Raw genomic sequence first — 15,487 nt, forward strand, 5'->3', positions numbered from 1 at the left:
TTAAACTCCAATTCAGATTAAATGGTTTCCCGCTTCAGTTCTTAGATTACAATTTTGTAAAATGTGGCTTAGCGCCACCCATTCATTCACACCAAATGGCCAAAGCATGTCAGAAACCAGTTTAACTGGAACTCAGTTTGAATTCTGTTCCTACACATGATAAAAATGGCAGTGGAGATAAGAGCATGCAAATGCTAAGGAGAACAAACCTGTAAAGAGATTCTCATGATACAGGGTTTGTTTGTTTTAAGGATACAAGACAATCTAAACTCATCTCTAGTCAAGAAAGCCTTTGAAGTTATGGAAACAAGAATGGATTTTAGTATCAAGGTTTTTTTAGTCTTCTCCTACATCAAAATATTACTTAGAGATGCTGCACTGGAAAACCAAAAGTTCAAGGTACCTGGTTAGCATCTCAAAGCAGCCTCAAAGCAGCATCTTCACTGGACAGACTGTAGAACACAGGAGGAAACCTATATTAGTAACTTTTTCCTTCTAGTATAAAAATTAGCCCCGACATTTCAATTCTATTAAGCTTCCTAAGCAGTATTTTTAACCTTTGATAACCTCCAACCGAAAGGATTTTTTCTGATTTAAATGAACGGTAATGAACAGAAACACCACAACATGAATAATAATTTTGATGGAAGTACACCAAAGCCCCAATTCTGCAAACACTTATGCATATGAGCAGTAACACTGAACTTAATGGGACTACTCACTCATGTACTTCACTTTACAAATGTGATTGCAATACTGGAGCTTTAGAGAGCACGAATACTAATAAGAATGTAGAAGACAAGATTCTTTAACAAACTTAGTTAAGCTGCCAATGTAAACTTTGTAACAAGTAAATAAATTTTACTGGTTTCAAACACTAACAGATACCTTTTAAAATCTAGAGAATGGGCAGGAGAGTTCAGCTTCATAATTTATAAGTAAGTACAGATGAATGCTTAAACTACAAGTACTTCCTACAATGTTTTTATCCACAATATTTATCATATTCCCATTTCAAAAATTCCAAATTGTATTCTGATGTCCTCAATGTTATTTACTGTGCAAAGAAAATCACTCTGATCTGCCAATTAAAGCATTTATTTTAATTAGATAGAATTAACATAAGATACTCATTTGTGTTTCCAACAGCACCCGCAATGTGCTAGATGCTGTATGAATTATGAACTGTATCATGGTCTAGTACAGAGGTGGGCAAACTATGGCCCACGGGCGACATCCGGCCCATGGGACCATCCTGCCCGTCCCCTGAGCTCCCAGCTGGGGAGGCTAGCCCCCGGCCCCTCCACTGCTGTCTCCCCTCCTTTGCAGCCTCAGATCGCCACGCCGCCAGCACTCTGGCCTGCTGCTCCTACCGGGCAGCGCGGCTGCGAGCTCCTGCTGCTCTGAGCGGCATAGTAAGAGAGCGGGGGGGGGAGGGGGTTCCAGGGGGCAGTTAGGAGACAGGGGGCAGAGGATCTGTGGGGGGACGGTCAGGGGACAGGGACTGGGGGGATTGGATAGGGGGTGGGATCCCGAAGGGGCGGTTAGAGATGTGGGTCTCGGGAGGGGGTGGTCGGGGACAAGGAGCAGGGGGGAGTTGGATGGGTTGGGAGTTCTGAGGGGGGAGGGAAGTGGGACGGGACAGATGGGGGGCAAGGGCCAGGCTGTTTGGGGAGGCACAGCCTTCTCTACCCAGCCCTCCATACAGTTTTGCAACCCAATGTGGCCCTCGGACCAAAAAGTTTGCCCACCTCTGGTCTAATAGTTGACTAAGCATGGGACTGGAAGCAAGGAACTTCTGAGTGGTATCTGCTCTGCTTTGACACCTTGGTCAAGTCAATTCTCTCTCGCTCAGTTTCCCCATACTCACCTTGAAAGTTAGTTTGTTAAAAAAAAACAAAAAAAACCTAACTTCCAATTGCCCCCTACTGTCCTTGCCAATTTTTCTGGTTTTACAATCGGATCATGAAAGGGCATCACATTTTGGTCTAAATTATTCTGTTTTAGGTTGATAGTGATCCTTAAAGGTTTGCACAATATTTTGAAGCCAGCAACAGATATGTAAGTATTTAGAATTTAAAATAAATACTGGTATTTAATGCTTATGTCTCAGGCTATGTCTATACACCACTTATGTTGGCAAAACTTATGTCGCTCAGGGGTGTGAATATTCTATGCCCCGGAGCAACATAAGCTGCCCTGGCATAAGCAGTAGTGTGCACAGTGCTACGTCGGCAGGAGAGCTTCTCCCACAGACATAGCTACCGCCACTCATTGGGGGGGGGGGGAGCTCCTTCCTGTCGGCACAGAGTGGCTACCCGAGAGATCTTACAGCAGCCCAGCTGCATCGGAACAGCTGTGTCACTGTAAGCTCTCTAGTGTAGACACAGCCTTAGAGACACCAGTACCCTAGAACTTAAGTTACATAATCACTCAAGGTCTAGTTTTAAATAGCCAAGACTTTCTATGCAAAAATTAGATACATAAACCCCAAGGCCCTCAAAGAAAACCAAGCGTCAAATTGCATATATAAATGCAACACGTTAGTGGATGAAACAGAATACCATGTATTACATTTATACATTAAATGTCAAGAGGGCTTTTGACATATTAGCACTGAACATCAAAAACAAAAATTGTTTAACAGAACAAGAACTGAAAGCCTTTGCTGCAGATACAGCATTGCCATTTAAGCAGAGAGGCTTTCAAATAGATCAGACTTGAAGAAATCCACTCCTTGTTACAGTTTCTTACCATGTCTGCTATTTACTAAAACAATGTGTGTTTAAACAAGGATAGTTCCCGCATACCCCATCTTCTCTTGATGGTCACGAAATGATGTCATAATGCTGAATTTATCACATCACACTCACTTGCATTGCAACAGAGTTTGGTGAAAATCACAGAATTATGACTTCCCTGTGGAATCAAGCAGAAGGAGAAACGGGGGAATGGGAAAGAAAATCCCATTATTAGACACACAAAGTATCTCTCAAATGCACAAAACTGAAAAAATGAAAATATTTTTTCAACTTTAGGCTCTCTCTTCAGAGTTGGGGATGTGACTTTGTAGATGTCTGTATAGTGACTAGCAGAAAGGTCTCTCGACCCTATTGTCATATAAAGAAATAATAAATCACAAAAGTAGCATCAGAGTAATTGGGAAAAAAAAATAATATTGACCAAGGACGTCCTTTGGTTCAAAATGTTCTTCATCCAACTGTGTTTCAGTACGAAAGCCCCCATTTAACTTATATACCTAAGGATCCATTTTTATGCAGAGTCTACTAGTTCCTCAAGTTGCAGAGATGGCTCTTGCTGCACTAATCTGAAGGGTATGTTTATAATGGGCCAAACTCAAATGCAACTCCCACTGAAGTCAGTGGTACATGCATATCAGAGGGGAGACTCTGACTCAAAACAGAATATGCACTGAGCCACAAAACACAACCTAATTCAGCCACATGAAAGGGGCACTATGAATCATGACAAAAATCTCAAAGAGATGACTTGATTACACTAGAGAAAGTGCTAACACCCTTTCAATTACACCGGTACTAGAAACGTTAGAAGCACTAGCTTGGATGTAACACTTGCCAGCACTTTTAACCATCAAGCTCTGTGAAGGGTTAGCTGACATAATGTCAGGTGGATAAAAATCAATGATTAAAAAAAAATAAAAAAAATCCGATTTTTTTGATAAAATGCTTTTTGGGGAAAAAACCCATCTAAAGATAGTTTTAATTAAGATAAATTACAGCTCAAAGATCTCATCACGGAACAGGGATTATAAATTCTAATTCTATAGTATGAGACAATATATTCATGTCATGTTTAAGAAAAGTTTGTAAATGAGTTCCAATAGTTCATGGATTAGGGACCCAATCTTATGGGGTTCCACAGGCTTCTGTATAGATTATTTAGGTTAATCTTTCTATCTACCCAATGGGACTCAGTGCTCAATCTAGAAGATACCATCAGAGATGCTTAGTTTTGCAGTTCTCAAACTGTGGATTTGTGTCTCCAGAGATAACATCCTTGTTAACAGCAAAAATGTTTTAAAATAAATAAATAATATAGAGAGATGAGAAATAACAGATCTCAATCCTATTGTCCCTCTGCAAATTTGTGTACAGAGTCAATCCCTTACCTCTCTAAAAGTGCAAAGTTTCAAAAAAGTTCAATGAATAGAAGACTGTTGGGAGCAGAATAGATCTGGACAAGGAGTCCGGAGATAAATGTGAGAAGGGAGGGACATATGCCTGTTTTGTTAAAATATTATATTTGCTGTTGAAGAAAAAAATCCAGAACACTTAACGTTGTTGTTTTAGTTAAATAAAACAATTTAAATGTCTGTCTGGTGCTGTTCTCCTCCTAATACAGCATGGCAAGAAAATCCTCCAAATATTAATAATTATTCTGTTGAACTGGAGATAGTTCACCTCCCAATGACTTCATAAATATCTGCTTCAATTACCTTTGGTAAATGAAATAACCAAACAATCATTCATTTTCTGATATAGCTGTAAAACTAATCTGAAAAGTTTTCAAAATAAATCAGTTAAAAAAATGTATAGTGTGTACCTTATAAAAATGAAACCTACATCTATCTGAGTTGTGAAGAATATGTATTAAGGTTATAACAACCAACAAGAATGCACTTATGTAGAAAACCATGATTAAATCAAGTCTTCCTGACTAGTGATTTAAATCAAATCCACCCTGTATAATGTCAAATGCTGGCATACCTATGGTAGGGCTCCCAACATTCCCAATGTTGGTGGAGCTGAAATAATATCAGCAATGGTGGGAAAATGTTGGCAAGATGTTAACCCATTGGTCCACTGATTCTCCAGAAGACCTGAATTAGTCTCAGATGCCTCTGGCTTTGTCAAAACTACAGTCAGCTTTGTGCTAACATTTTAATTTTGATCTGTGTGGATGTGCACCTATTTTCTCCACCTCAACCCTGAATTTTCAGTTTCAGGTTGAAACAAACCCCAAAATTCGATACAAAACTCAGTCAAAATAGCTGAGATGCTTTGCAGTCAAGATACAGGTTATATACAATTTTGATGCAAAAGCACAAATTGGCCCAAGTTCTACAAATTGAACCAGGTTTGCGCTAAAGTGCTGTCTCCCTTGGAGAGACAGAATGTAGTTTAAAGTGCTGTCTCCCTTGGAGAGACAGAATGTAACAATACCTGAAATAAGTGAATTTCACATGGTTGTGGTTTCATGTCACACTGCTCTAGCAAAAGATTTCCTATTGGTGTCACATGAAGAAACCCCAGATCTCTATCATTTTTCAGGGAAGGAATGGAAAGGGCAAAAGCCAATGTTTTGAAATTCTTATAAAGTAGGGAAGTCTACTTTAAGGAAGAAATACCAGCAACAAAACCTGTAATTGATCTTTTCAACCTCAGAAAGTTAAACAGCACGTATTTTGTACAGTCCAAGGAGAGACAATGAATAGAGATGCTCCAGTGGTAATACCTACAAGTACCAATCTAAAGCTAGCCACAGCGTATTATGGTTCTCCACCAGACACACCTGGGAGAGTACTCCTCATCAACAAATGAGTTACTTTGGTCCTTAGCTCTCACACACATTGGTAACATTTCCTAGTCTGTGTCCCATTTAAAGACTCTGCTGTGGGGCCAGACTTTTCCATAATAAATATTGAGCACTTCTATAATAATACCACCACCTGTAGCTCTCAAAGCACTTTACAAAAGGAGGTCATTATTATCATCCTCATTTTTATCCATAGGGAAATGGAGGCACAGGTAGCGGACTATTACTATTATTATGATTTTCATCCATGATCTCCAAATGCTTTATAAAAGGAGGTAAAGTATCATTATCCCTGTATTACTGCTTGGTAAAATGAGATAAGAGTGGCTAAATGACTTACCCAAAGTCACACAGCAACTCAATGGCAGTTAGAAAATGGACCCCAGGTTTCCTAACTCCTAATCTAGTGCGCTATCCTAGACCAGGAGATTGGCTCAGTCTCCTCTCGCCTCTATTGTTGGTGTGTATGTGGGAAATGATGGATTATGGAATATTAACTCCCTATACTGAACTTGTGAATTATTTTTCTGCTTCACTCCAAGCCACATATCTTGCCCCCAAAAATCCTGTGATATGCATTATGCAAATCCCTTTAATAAATAAGCAAATATTTACACTCTCTCATTGAAATACTCTAAAACTTACTTTCATCGAGTAAAAATATTCCAATATTTTCTGGCATATGGCAGAAACTGCCAAGTTTTTGACCAATCTCTTGGAATGGTATAAAATGTCCTAAATGATCCTACCTAGAATCTACAGATGCTTCTCTGCCTTTGAGCTATACATGATACATTAGGGGAAACAAAGAGAGATGTGCCTCTTAAATCTATTAAGATACATTGGACTGTAAGCTCTTTTTGGATAGGCTGATTTCAAAATTATAAATATTTTAGCTAAAACAGGGACTGTCCCTTGTAGCATCATGGATGGTCAGCATTTCTGACATGTATTCAAAAGTCACATACACAGAATGTATATTTACAGCTGCAAAACCTACTCAGATATATACTTGAGGCTCTTCTACAATATAGGCCCACTGATACAGAGCTTTGAAACAACCTAATTGAGTAAGCTGCACTAATCTCAAAGATCAAAACCATTCACAGTGAACAACTATTGTTACTATAACAGTTGTATTAAAGTATTGGTTCTCAAACTTATTTGATCAGATCCCCCTTGTGTCTGTAGTTATTTACACTCCCTCTCCCCCCCAAGTACATATACCATCACCCAGCTCGGAAGACAGTGCCATGCCAGCAGCAGCTCACTTTTCACAGCAAACATAGCCGCCCTGCTGCATGCCCCTGACCCCAGGGGCTCACAGCAAGAGCCCTGCCACCTCCAGGTGACCCCGAGCCCAGGCTGCTTCCTGGTGAGGGATTGGGTGGGGGAGGAGAGTTCATGCCTGGGCTGCCTCCCCGTGAGGTATTGGTGGGAAGAGGGGGAAGGAGAGTGTGAGCAGCAGGGCTCTGGCTGTCCCCTTTATCCCCACCTCCTTGGTGTGCACAGCCCTTCTGTACAAGCCCCAGCCATCCAGGACTGACAGTCACAGCTCTTCAAACAAAAACAAAACAAAAAACCAAGCAAATAAACAAGAAGGCACACAGCTTGGGCCTCCTTTGACACATTCCCATGCCTCCCATGGGAGGCCCACCCCATAATTTTAGAACTGCTGTATTAGAGTAATTCCCAGAACCACTGGTCAGGATCAAGCCCTCGCCATTTTAGGCACTTTGCAAACATATATAAAGATACAGTCCCCGCTTCAAAGAGTTTACAGTCTAAGACCAGGCATATTTTCTAAGGGACATAGTCTGCCTGAGTGGAAAAATGACCCCAAAATGAGCATACATGCATATAACACAATAGTAGTTACTGTGCACCAATATTATGCCCAGTAAGAAGCCCAGTGCACCACCTCACCTCTTAGTTACACACGGCACAGTTACACAATGTGCACAGGAGCCATTGCCTGGGCAGAGGGGCCTGATCCTGGACTCATCTTTCAAACATGAGTGCAATACTCAGACTACAATAAAAGTATAACTGGGTTCAAATAAATTCAGGGATGATTGGCCCATCAGTGGCCATTAGCCAAGATGGTCAGAGATTCAACCCTATGCTCCGGGTGTCCCTAAACCTCTTATTGCCAGAAGATGGGACTGGTTGACAGGGGATGTATCACTCGATACAGGCAGCAATAAATCAGCATTCACGTTGTACTCCTCATCAGTACCCGGCATGGGCCGGGCCGGGCAAGCTAATGATCCAACCAGTGGACCAAATTCGCTTATCCACATTGGGCTCCAGCTACACATCATTCAAAGCTCAACCAAGCGTTGGTAGAATTTCTGCAAGGCAGACTGGGAAAAGTTCTGTGAAGCACTGGAATTTAGTGTGGTTACCGTTCCATCGCATTGTTTGCCAGTCAACAAAGCCTGACACTAATTCCAAGGAGTCATTTATAAAGCCACATGCTCAGCTATACTACGGGGCTGTTGTCCAATTTACACTCCCTGCCTGAGTGACGAACACCAAGACTTGCTCTGGAAATTCAAATTATCTGACAACTCGGACATTGCTGACCACCTGACTGAGTCTCTGGATGCTGCCAGGCTTACTTGGTGGAAGGAATCTAGAGAGAAGCTTCACTTCATTTATTCCAGTCAGAACTGCTGGAACTTGATCTGCGGCTGGGCGCTGCTCAACAACCTCCAGGTCAAAACTGCCCACAGGTTAAGCCCCGTGAGGTTGCAAGCCATTTTCTGTGGGTAACAAAGGTCACACTGGAGAAGCGATTCAAATGCAAAGTATATAACAATTGGTCCCTACTCTGACATCAGAATGTGGGTAAGAGTCAACCAGAGCCATTTATGGTCAAGGAGCTAGATAGGGCCCTTAATTCCATCAAGATAGCCCGCTGCTGTGCCTATCATAACATCTTACTGGAATTCCTCAATCACCTTGGACCAAAGGCATCACAATGGCTTAGGTAATTCTACATATGGGTCATTAATGAGAAGAAGTTACCACGCACTTGGCACGAAGCAAAGATTATTGCCATTCTTAAGCCAGGCAAGGACCCCTTCAATGTGTCATGTTACCACACCATATCTTTGCTGTCAGTGTGTTTCAAGGTGTTTGAGAGTCTGATCCTCCAACAAATCACGCCAGATTTGGATGTCTTTTTGCAGGTCAAGCAGGCAGGGTTCAATAAAGGACACAGCACCTATGATCAAGTCCTGGCCTTGACCACCTTTATCGAAAATAGTTTTCAACAAAATCTAAAGACAGGAGCAATCTTCTTGGATTTGACTGCCACCTATGACACAGTTTGGCACAGAAGCCTTTTGTTTAAGCTCTCTCAAGTTGCCCTGCGTTGGGTAGTCAAGGTAGTAGAGCTCTTCTCCAAAACGGGAGGTTTAGAATACACATCCGCAACTGCTGCAGCTCTTGGAAGCATCAGATCAGCAGCCAGTTCTTTCATTGATACTGTTCAATGTATACATCAACGACCTGCCAGATACATTCTTGCGCAAGTTTATCTATACCAATGACATCTGCTGCAGCTACCAAACTCAGTCTCTCTCAGAAATTGACAAGATCTTGAATGATACAAAACTCATGGCAAACTCTCTTAGTTGATGGTGATCGCAGCCGAGCTTTTCCAAAATGGTTTCTAGTGTATTTCATCTGCATAATGCAAGCGCAACACACGAGTTAAACATTTTTCTCAATGGCCAATGCCTGCAGCATGATCCAAACCCAGTTATAAAAGTCAGCATTTGGAACAACCTCCTCAGAAAATTGGCCAGTTCAACCTGGAGTGCGAGCACTCAGGATTCTTAGAACATCAGACCTTGCCCTCTGCTATTCAACAGCAGAGTTCTGTGCTCCTGTTTGGTGTCACTCATCTCACACGAGGCTGGCCAATGTAGAACTTAACAAAGCTACGCGTATTGTTACCGGGATTTTATGGGCAACTCCATTGCCGTGGCTACCGATACTTAACAACACAGCACCATCACAAATTCACCATGAGAAGGCATCTGTCAGACTGCTGGCGAAAATCCGTGAGAATAGCAACCTGCCTTTGTACACAGACCCTTCAACCACCTGCCAGCTCACCTGTCTTCTAGATGCCCTTTATGGTCATTTGTGCCACCACAAGATATGACGGTGGAATCTGCTTGGCGCAACAAGAGGACAGTGACAACAGTTGTTAATCACTCTCTCATCACTTACCCGACCATCTGTCCATCAGGTTTTGATCTGCCAAGACATCTGAAGGTCATCTCTGACCCCATTTCAAATAGGACAGGGCACTTGTGTGGCCAATCTCTTTAAATGGGGTTTTTCTAATAACCTGCAATACAGCTGTGGTCAACTTCAGACTATGTCACACATCCTTGATGAGAGCCCACTGACTTATTTCGACAGCGGGTTACCGGCTCTCCACCTGGCTGATGATGATGCAATCAAATGGCTGGGCACATTGTGCGCATACACTGATATATTACTTTATAAATTGCCCTGTTCTGTTCATTCCCTCTGAAGCATCTGGTATCGGTCACTGGTCTGACTCAGTATGGCCATTTTTAGGTTTATATTCTTATGTTATGCTACAGTACAACTATGTAGTGCTCCATTTTTGATCCAAGTAATGGAAGCACTCACGCTGGGACTTTTCAGCTCCAGTGGTTGCATTTCCACAGTAAAGATGTGAATGGCAACAAATTGCTCCCAGCTATAACAAATTAGGTGTGGTATTTACACTCCCTGCAAGTTGAATATGTAGCTCTTGACAAGGTGTGGGTGAGGCTGGTGTATAAATCTCATAATTCACAACAAGCTTCTTCTAAAAAATGTTTAAGTCACATAAATCAAAACATTTAATATCTCAGTGCCTTTACATTCTACATGGTCTATGGGGACGAGAAACAAGAACAAAGAGACATGAGGTTTGTTAACAAAACAATGAGTTCCAACAGATTCATGTGAAAAATGTCTTTGTACTAAGTGGCTTATGTAAGTACTGATCAGACCTTCATGCAAGAAGTGACACGAATAAATCTGGCAATGGTCAGAATAAGTGCTTTCGCTAATTTTGTAAAGTCAGCCTTAAACAATCTACCCTGTATTTAAATTTAAAAATTCCATTTGAATCCTAAAATCTTTAGTCTTGGTACAACAAGCAGGCTAATATCTGTGCACAGTTGCTGTGATGGTAGAAAACACTTGCAAAAAGAGATTGGCCTCTCTTATTTTAATTTGTTGGCCATAAAGAACAGATCAAACTCCTGCCTCGCCTTCTCTTCAAGCACAGTCAAACTCCTCTCTCTCCTGTACTCTGCATAGTATTATTTAAAGGAAATAAGTACCAGTTCTCTTTAATGAAATATCAGGAAATTAAAAACAAAAAAACAAGCATCCAGCTACATTACAACAGAGAGAAAGTACTGTCACATCTCTCTACCTATTGTATTTGACCCCTCAATACTAACCAGCCAGTCAGCAAAGAGCATTAAAAAAATACATAGAAGTATTATTTCAGGAACTCCGTACTATCACCAGACTATAACACTAGGTGCTTCAGCTCCCAACACAATAGATGGATTCCTACTTTGAAATCCCCTTCCCAAGTCCTGCATTAGTGGACACGTTTTGACTCTTTGTCCGATTCAAGCCAACCAGCCTATTCACAGAGTTCAAGGGCTTTAAAATGGCAACAATCCAGTTCAGGGAGAGAAGAGAAAAATGCAGATTTATTTCTATATTTTATTCTTTTGTTAAATCAATTTAAAGTTATAAATTACATAACAAAACAGGAACCTTCATTTTATCCTATGCCAAATATGAGTTATGCAGATTAAAACTTGTCCCCGGGATTTACTTTGTCTTTTATACACTTAAAAAAGACACTTTAGGATAGATATACAAAAGCTATTGAAAATTCAAGGTCAAGCCATTTGAACAAAGTAACTCTTTCCTGAGTCATATTGACACTGTTCTTTATCCCAACCAAAAAAACGAGACTGTGTATTGTGCTACAATAACAGTTCTACTGTATTGTTTGACTACTTCATGTTGATTTTCATAATAAAACTAGGAAAGAGAAAAGCATAAAATGCCAAAACACTTCTAAGGTTAAATAAAAGGGGATTATTTTAGTATGGGTACAACCTTTAATTATGTAATTTAAAATAAATTCAAGTACCAATTAGATCTCTCTCTCCAATTCCACTCAGGATCTAAAACCACCAGAATGTTAAAACAACACACTTTTGTTCACATCTGATTTGCTTTTGTGTGATCTTTGAAGCTTTAAAAAAATAATGAAAGCCTATTGGGATTTTTAATACAAGATCCTGGTTTTCCTACTTATTTTCACCCAACTCTCAAGCATCAAAAAATAAACTCAACGCCTTTTTGATTTACGGACGAAGATAATTATTTCTGCAACATCACAAGGCATTTCAAAATGTGTTTCCCTAAAGATCCCACTAATAATACTTTTTAAAACCTCATCCCCTTCCCTGTTTTTGACAGGGAACTTTCAGAGAAGGGAGAACGGGTTTCTTTTGTAAGGAACTAAGGCCAGTGGGGGTCTGACTCATGCCTGCTACATCTGCTCCTACCCATGCACCGCTCCCTGCCGGGCCCCTTCAGCTCTTCTTTGACTCTGGGGAAGGACACCCCCCCTTGACAAATCCCAAAGCGTTACATTCACTCCCGCTCCCCCATTACTCTGCACGAGCCCCTAGGATGGGATCGCGGGGGGGACGGGGGGGTGAGATACGCTCTGAGGGAGCATGGAGAGGGGTTGAGGTGAGGGAAGATCGAGGGCACGGGACGGTCTCGGCCACTGGGACAACCACGGTAGCTAACTAGGACCAAGGCAGCAAGGGGCGATGGGAGGGGTGAGCTGAAGGAGGCGAGGGGGACAACACAAGTGGGGTTTGGGGCAGGAGGGGGGAGAGAATAAAGGAGGGGCCAGGGAACAAGAGGCGGGAGGACACGGGCCCGGGGGGCGGGCGCTCAACCGCAGAGCGGCGGGGTGGAGGCGGGCCCGGTGGGTACCGGGGGGTGCTCGGCCGCAGAGCGGGGAGGGCCGGGGTGCGGGCGGGGGGAAGGGGCTCGGCCGCAGAGCGGGGAGGACGCGGGCCGGGGGCTCGGCGCGGCTCGGCCCGGCCGCACAATGGAGCCCCGTGTGTCCATCGGCCTCTCCCCCCCTCACACGCCGCCTTCGCGTGACTCGCAGGCGCGAAATGGCTTGTGGGTGAAGCCGGCTCCCCGCCCCGGCCCGCCCGGCGGGCTCCGGCCCCGCGCGGGGGGGTGCGGGGGGGAGCAGGGGCGCAGCGCGGCGGCTGGCGCGGCCGGGGGAGGGGCCGGAGCCCGGCGCGGCCCGCTCACCATTTGCGCACTTTCTCGATGGCCGCCATCACCCGCTTGATGTCATCCTTGGCCCGGCTGCGGGTCTCGGCCCGCACCGACCGGCCCGACATGCTGCTGGGGACGGGGGGCGGCGGCGGCTGCGGAGAATGCGGAGCTCGGCCCGGCCCGGCTGGCTGCGCCGCACGCACAATGCTCCGTCCCGCCGCCCGGCTCCGCCCAGACTCAGCCGCCCGCCGCCGGGGCTCGCGCACTGCGCAAGCGCCCAGAGCCGGCGCCGCCGGCCGCAGCACGCGGCGGCCTGGGCTCGTGGGGCGCGGGAGGGGCTGGCGCGCGCGCGGGCGGGGGTCCCGGCCAAGGGACTGCGCGAGGGGGGCCAGGCCTTGGTGGCTACAGCAGGGGGCTGGGAGCCAGGACTCCTGGGTCCCGTAACCAGCCCTGGGTGGAAGTGTGGGGGTCTCATCATTAGAGGAGGTGGGATCGGGTTTTGTTGCCAATTGTGCCAGGACTCACTGTGGGATCTCACCTTGGGCAAGTCACTTAACACCTCTGCGCTTCAGTACCCCCCTTCCCGCCCTTCTTATCTACCGTATACGGGTGTTGGGAAGCTTAATGAATTAATGTTTATAAAAAGTTTTGAGAATCTCAGATGGGGAGATGCTATGGAAAGGCAAAATACTGCGGCTTCACTCCTCTTCCCCCAGTGGGCAACAGAGTTATGGAAATAAATTGCAGGACTGCAACAGCTACTTTTAGGAATTGTTTCTTATTTGTTTATATAGTGCTGTAAATACTTCTGTGATATAAATATATGCCCAAAAGACATAACCCCAGGCTTTAGAAAGCTTAATGATAATAAGCTCTAGAAACAATTGATTCTCAAAACAATTCTGAGAAGTTTAAAATATTTGTACAGGTAGGGAAAGTGAGGCAGAGGGGTAATTTTCTAAAAGAGGTGTTAATGTCAGAGCTGGATTTAGAAATAAGACTGCCAGCCTCTGCGCACTCAACCACTCTTCTCTCTGAAAATCTAAAGAATCATCATGTGATGTATTACTTTGTGTATGTCTGAGCCTTATTGTCTGTGTCCAAATTAGATTGTAAGCCCCAAGGGCAGGGATCACATCTTTGTATAAGCAGGTATTTGTGTAGCACAGAGTACACAGAGGGTGCTCAATCAGTAATAACATTAGATCCATTTGTTCCTCAACTTTGTGTTCATTACACTAAATACTTGTTATCTTTGAGACTCCTATAGTGTATTCTCTTATGGATGATGGACTGTTTGAGTGACTAGTTTCTGATTTAGCCCTTGTGCAAACAGTTATGGCACTATGTTGCAGACTTGTGGTTTGCTGTTTAGCAATATTTCTTTTTAAACAACATATGTGATTTATAAAACAATAGGAAAAGGATATTTAACAATCCAATTCATCGGACATCACATACAAATTTTTGTGTAATACAAAAAGATAGGCAGCGAGTGAGCCAGATCCTCAGCTGTGTAGGTAAATGTATCTCTAATGACTTCAGTGGAGTTCTGATGATTTATGGTATCTGAGGATCTGACCCAACACATGTACATGTGTGTGTACATATATGTAAAAAAAATGGTTGGAGAGCAGGTCATATGAAGCTACACCTCTTTGTCGCACACCCTATGATACTTTGATTTGTGTTGTTTGACCTTTATCTCTTCACTGCCATGCAACTAGCTATACGTCTTGCTATATGTACTAACACAACTATAATTATTTCTGTGATGTATAATAGTAATCTCCATGCAATAAACATCACCACTGAATGGAACACTTTTTAAGGGGCTACATGATTATGCAAAGACCCATTGATGCTGAGGAGCACTGTAAAGAAGGAAATGAGTTTAACAACTCACTGATCTTTCTACAGCAACTTGGGTTGGCACCATTATGCTGTTTATACAAACACTGAGTAAGACACTCTCCCATGGGCATTATGCTACTAATTGGAATTAACACTCCCAGAAAGAAATACAAAGTTGTTAGGAGCAAAATGGAAGCCCAATTTTTAATCCATCACAAAATAGAATGCTCCCTTCACTGAGATTCATCACTATGATATATTCAGATATAGTACTTAATTTTAATTGCTATTTTACTATAAAGTTTTTGTGAATAAACTTTTCCAGTAATATGCTAAAACTGGACTATATTAGTGCAGCTTTGCATTACACCATTAGTGTAAACCTGCCCTAAAGCTAATGTTACCAGTCACAGGAGGATTCCTCCCAGGACAAGGGATTATGGATGGCATAGAGCTACTGTACCAGCTCATATTTCACTCTTCTCCCTGCATCCTTATGCCATGGTGATTCCTGATTGTCCTAATGGCCCACTGGACCATTAGATGGATTTAGAGTAAAACCATAATGTTGCACTCTGAAGAGACCTCTTCAGGGCAGAATTTGTGATTGATACCATGATGTCAGTCTTAGCAGCAAGTTTACTTAACCCAGTCCTATGTCTGATGCATTCAT

The 15,487-nt window shown here is 43.1% G+C and overlaps 1 protein-coding gene across 6 annotated transcripts in view; it reads right to left on the reverse strand.

Annotated features, from left to right (window-relative positions):
* Positions 1-13,189, reverse strand: part of BCL7A (BAF chromatin remodeling complex subunit BCL7A) — a 32,642-nt gene extending 19,453 nt beyond the window's left edge. For 2 of the 6 annotated variants that reach the window (XM_044990297.1, XM_044990296.1), the window contains exon 1: positions 12,994-13,189. In XM_044990297.1, the coding sequence (XP_044846232.1) occupies positions 12,994-13,085 (92 nt within the window). In that variant the 5' untranslated portion in view covers positions 13,086-13,189. Of the gene's footprint in view, positions 1-403; positions 453-2,754; positions 2,818-7,503; positions 7,900-8,201; positions 8,380-12,993 lie in introns of those variants that run through there. The other 4 variants (XM_044990299.1, XM_044990298.1, XM_044990300.1 and 1 more) reach the window with 4 other exon arrangements.
* Between the last annotated feature and the right edge of the window lie 2,298 nt (positions 13,190-15,487).

Source organism: Mauremys mutica, chromosome 16 (assembly GCF_020497125.1).
Source record: "Mauremys mutica isolate MM-2020 ecotype Southern chromosome 16, ASM2049712v1, whole genome shotgun sequence".
Classification (NCBI taxonomy): Eukaryota; Metazoa; Chordata; order Testudines; family Geoemydidae; genus Mauremys; species Mauremys mutica.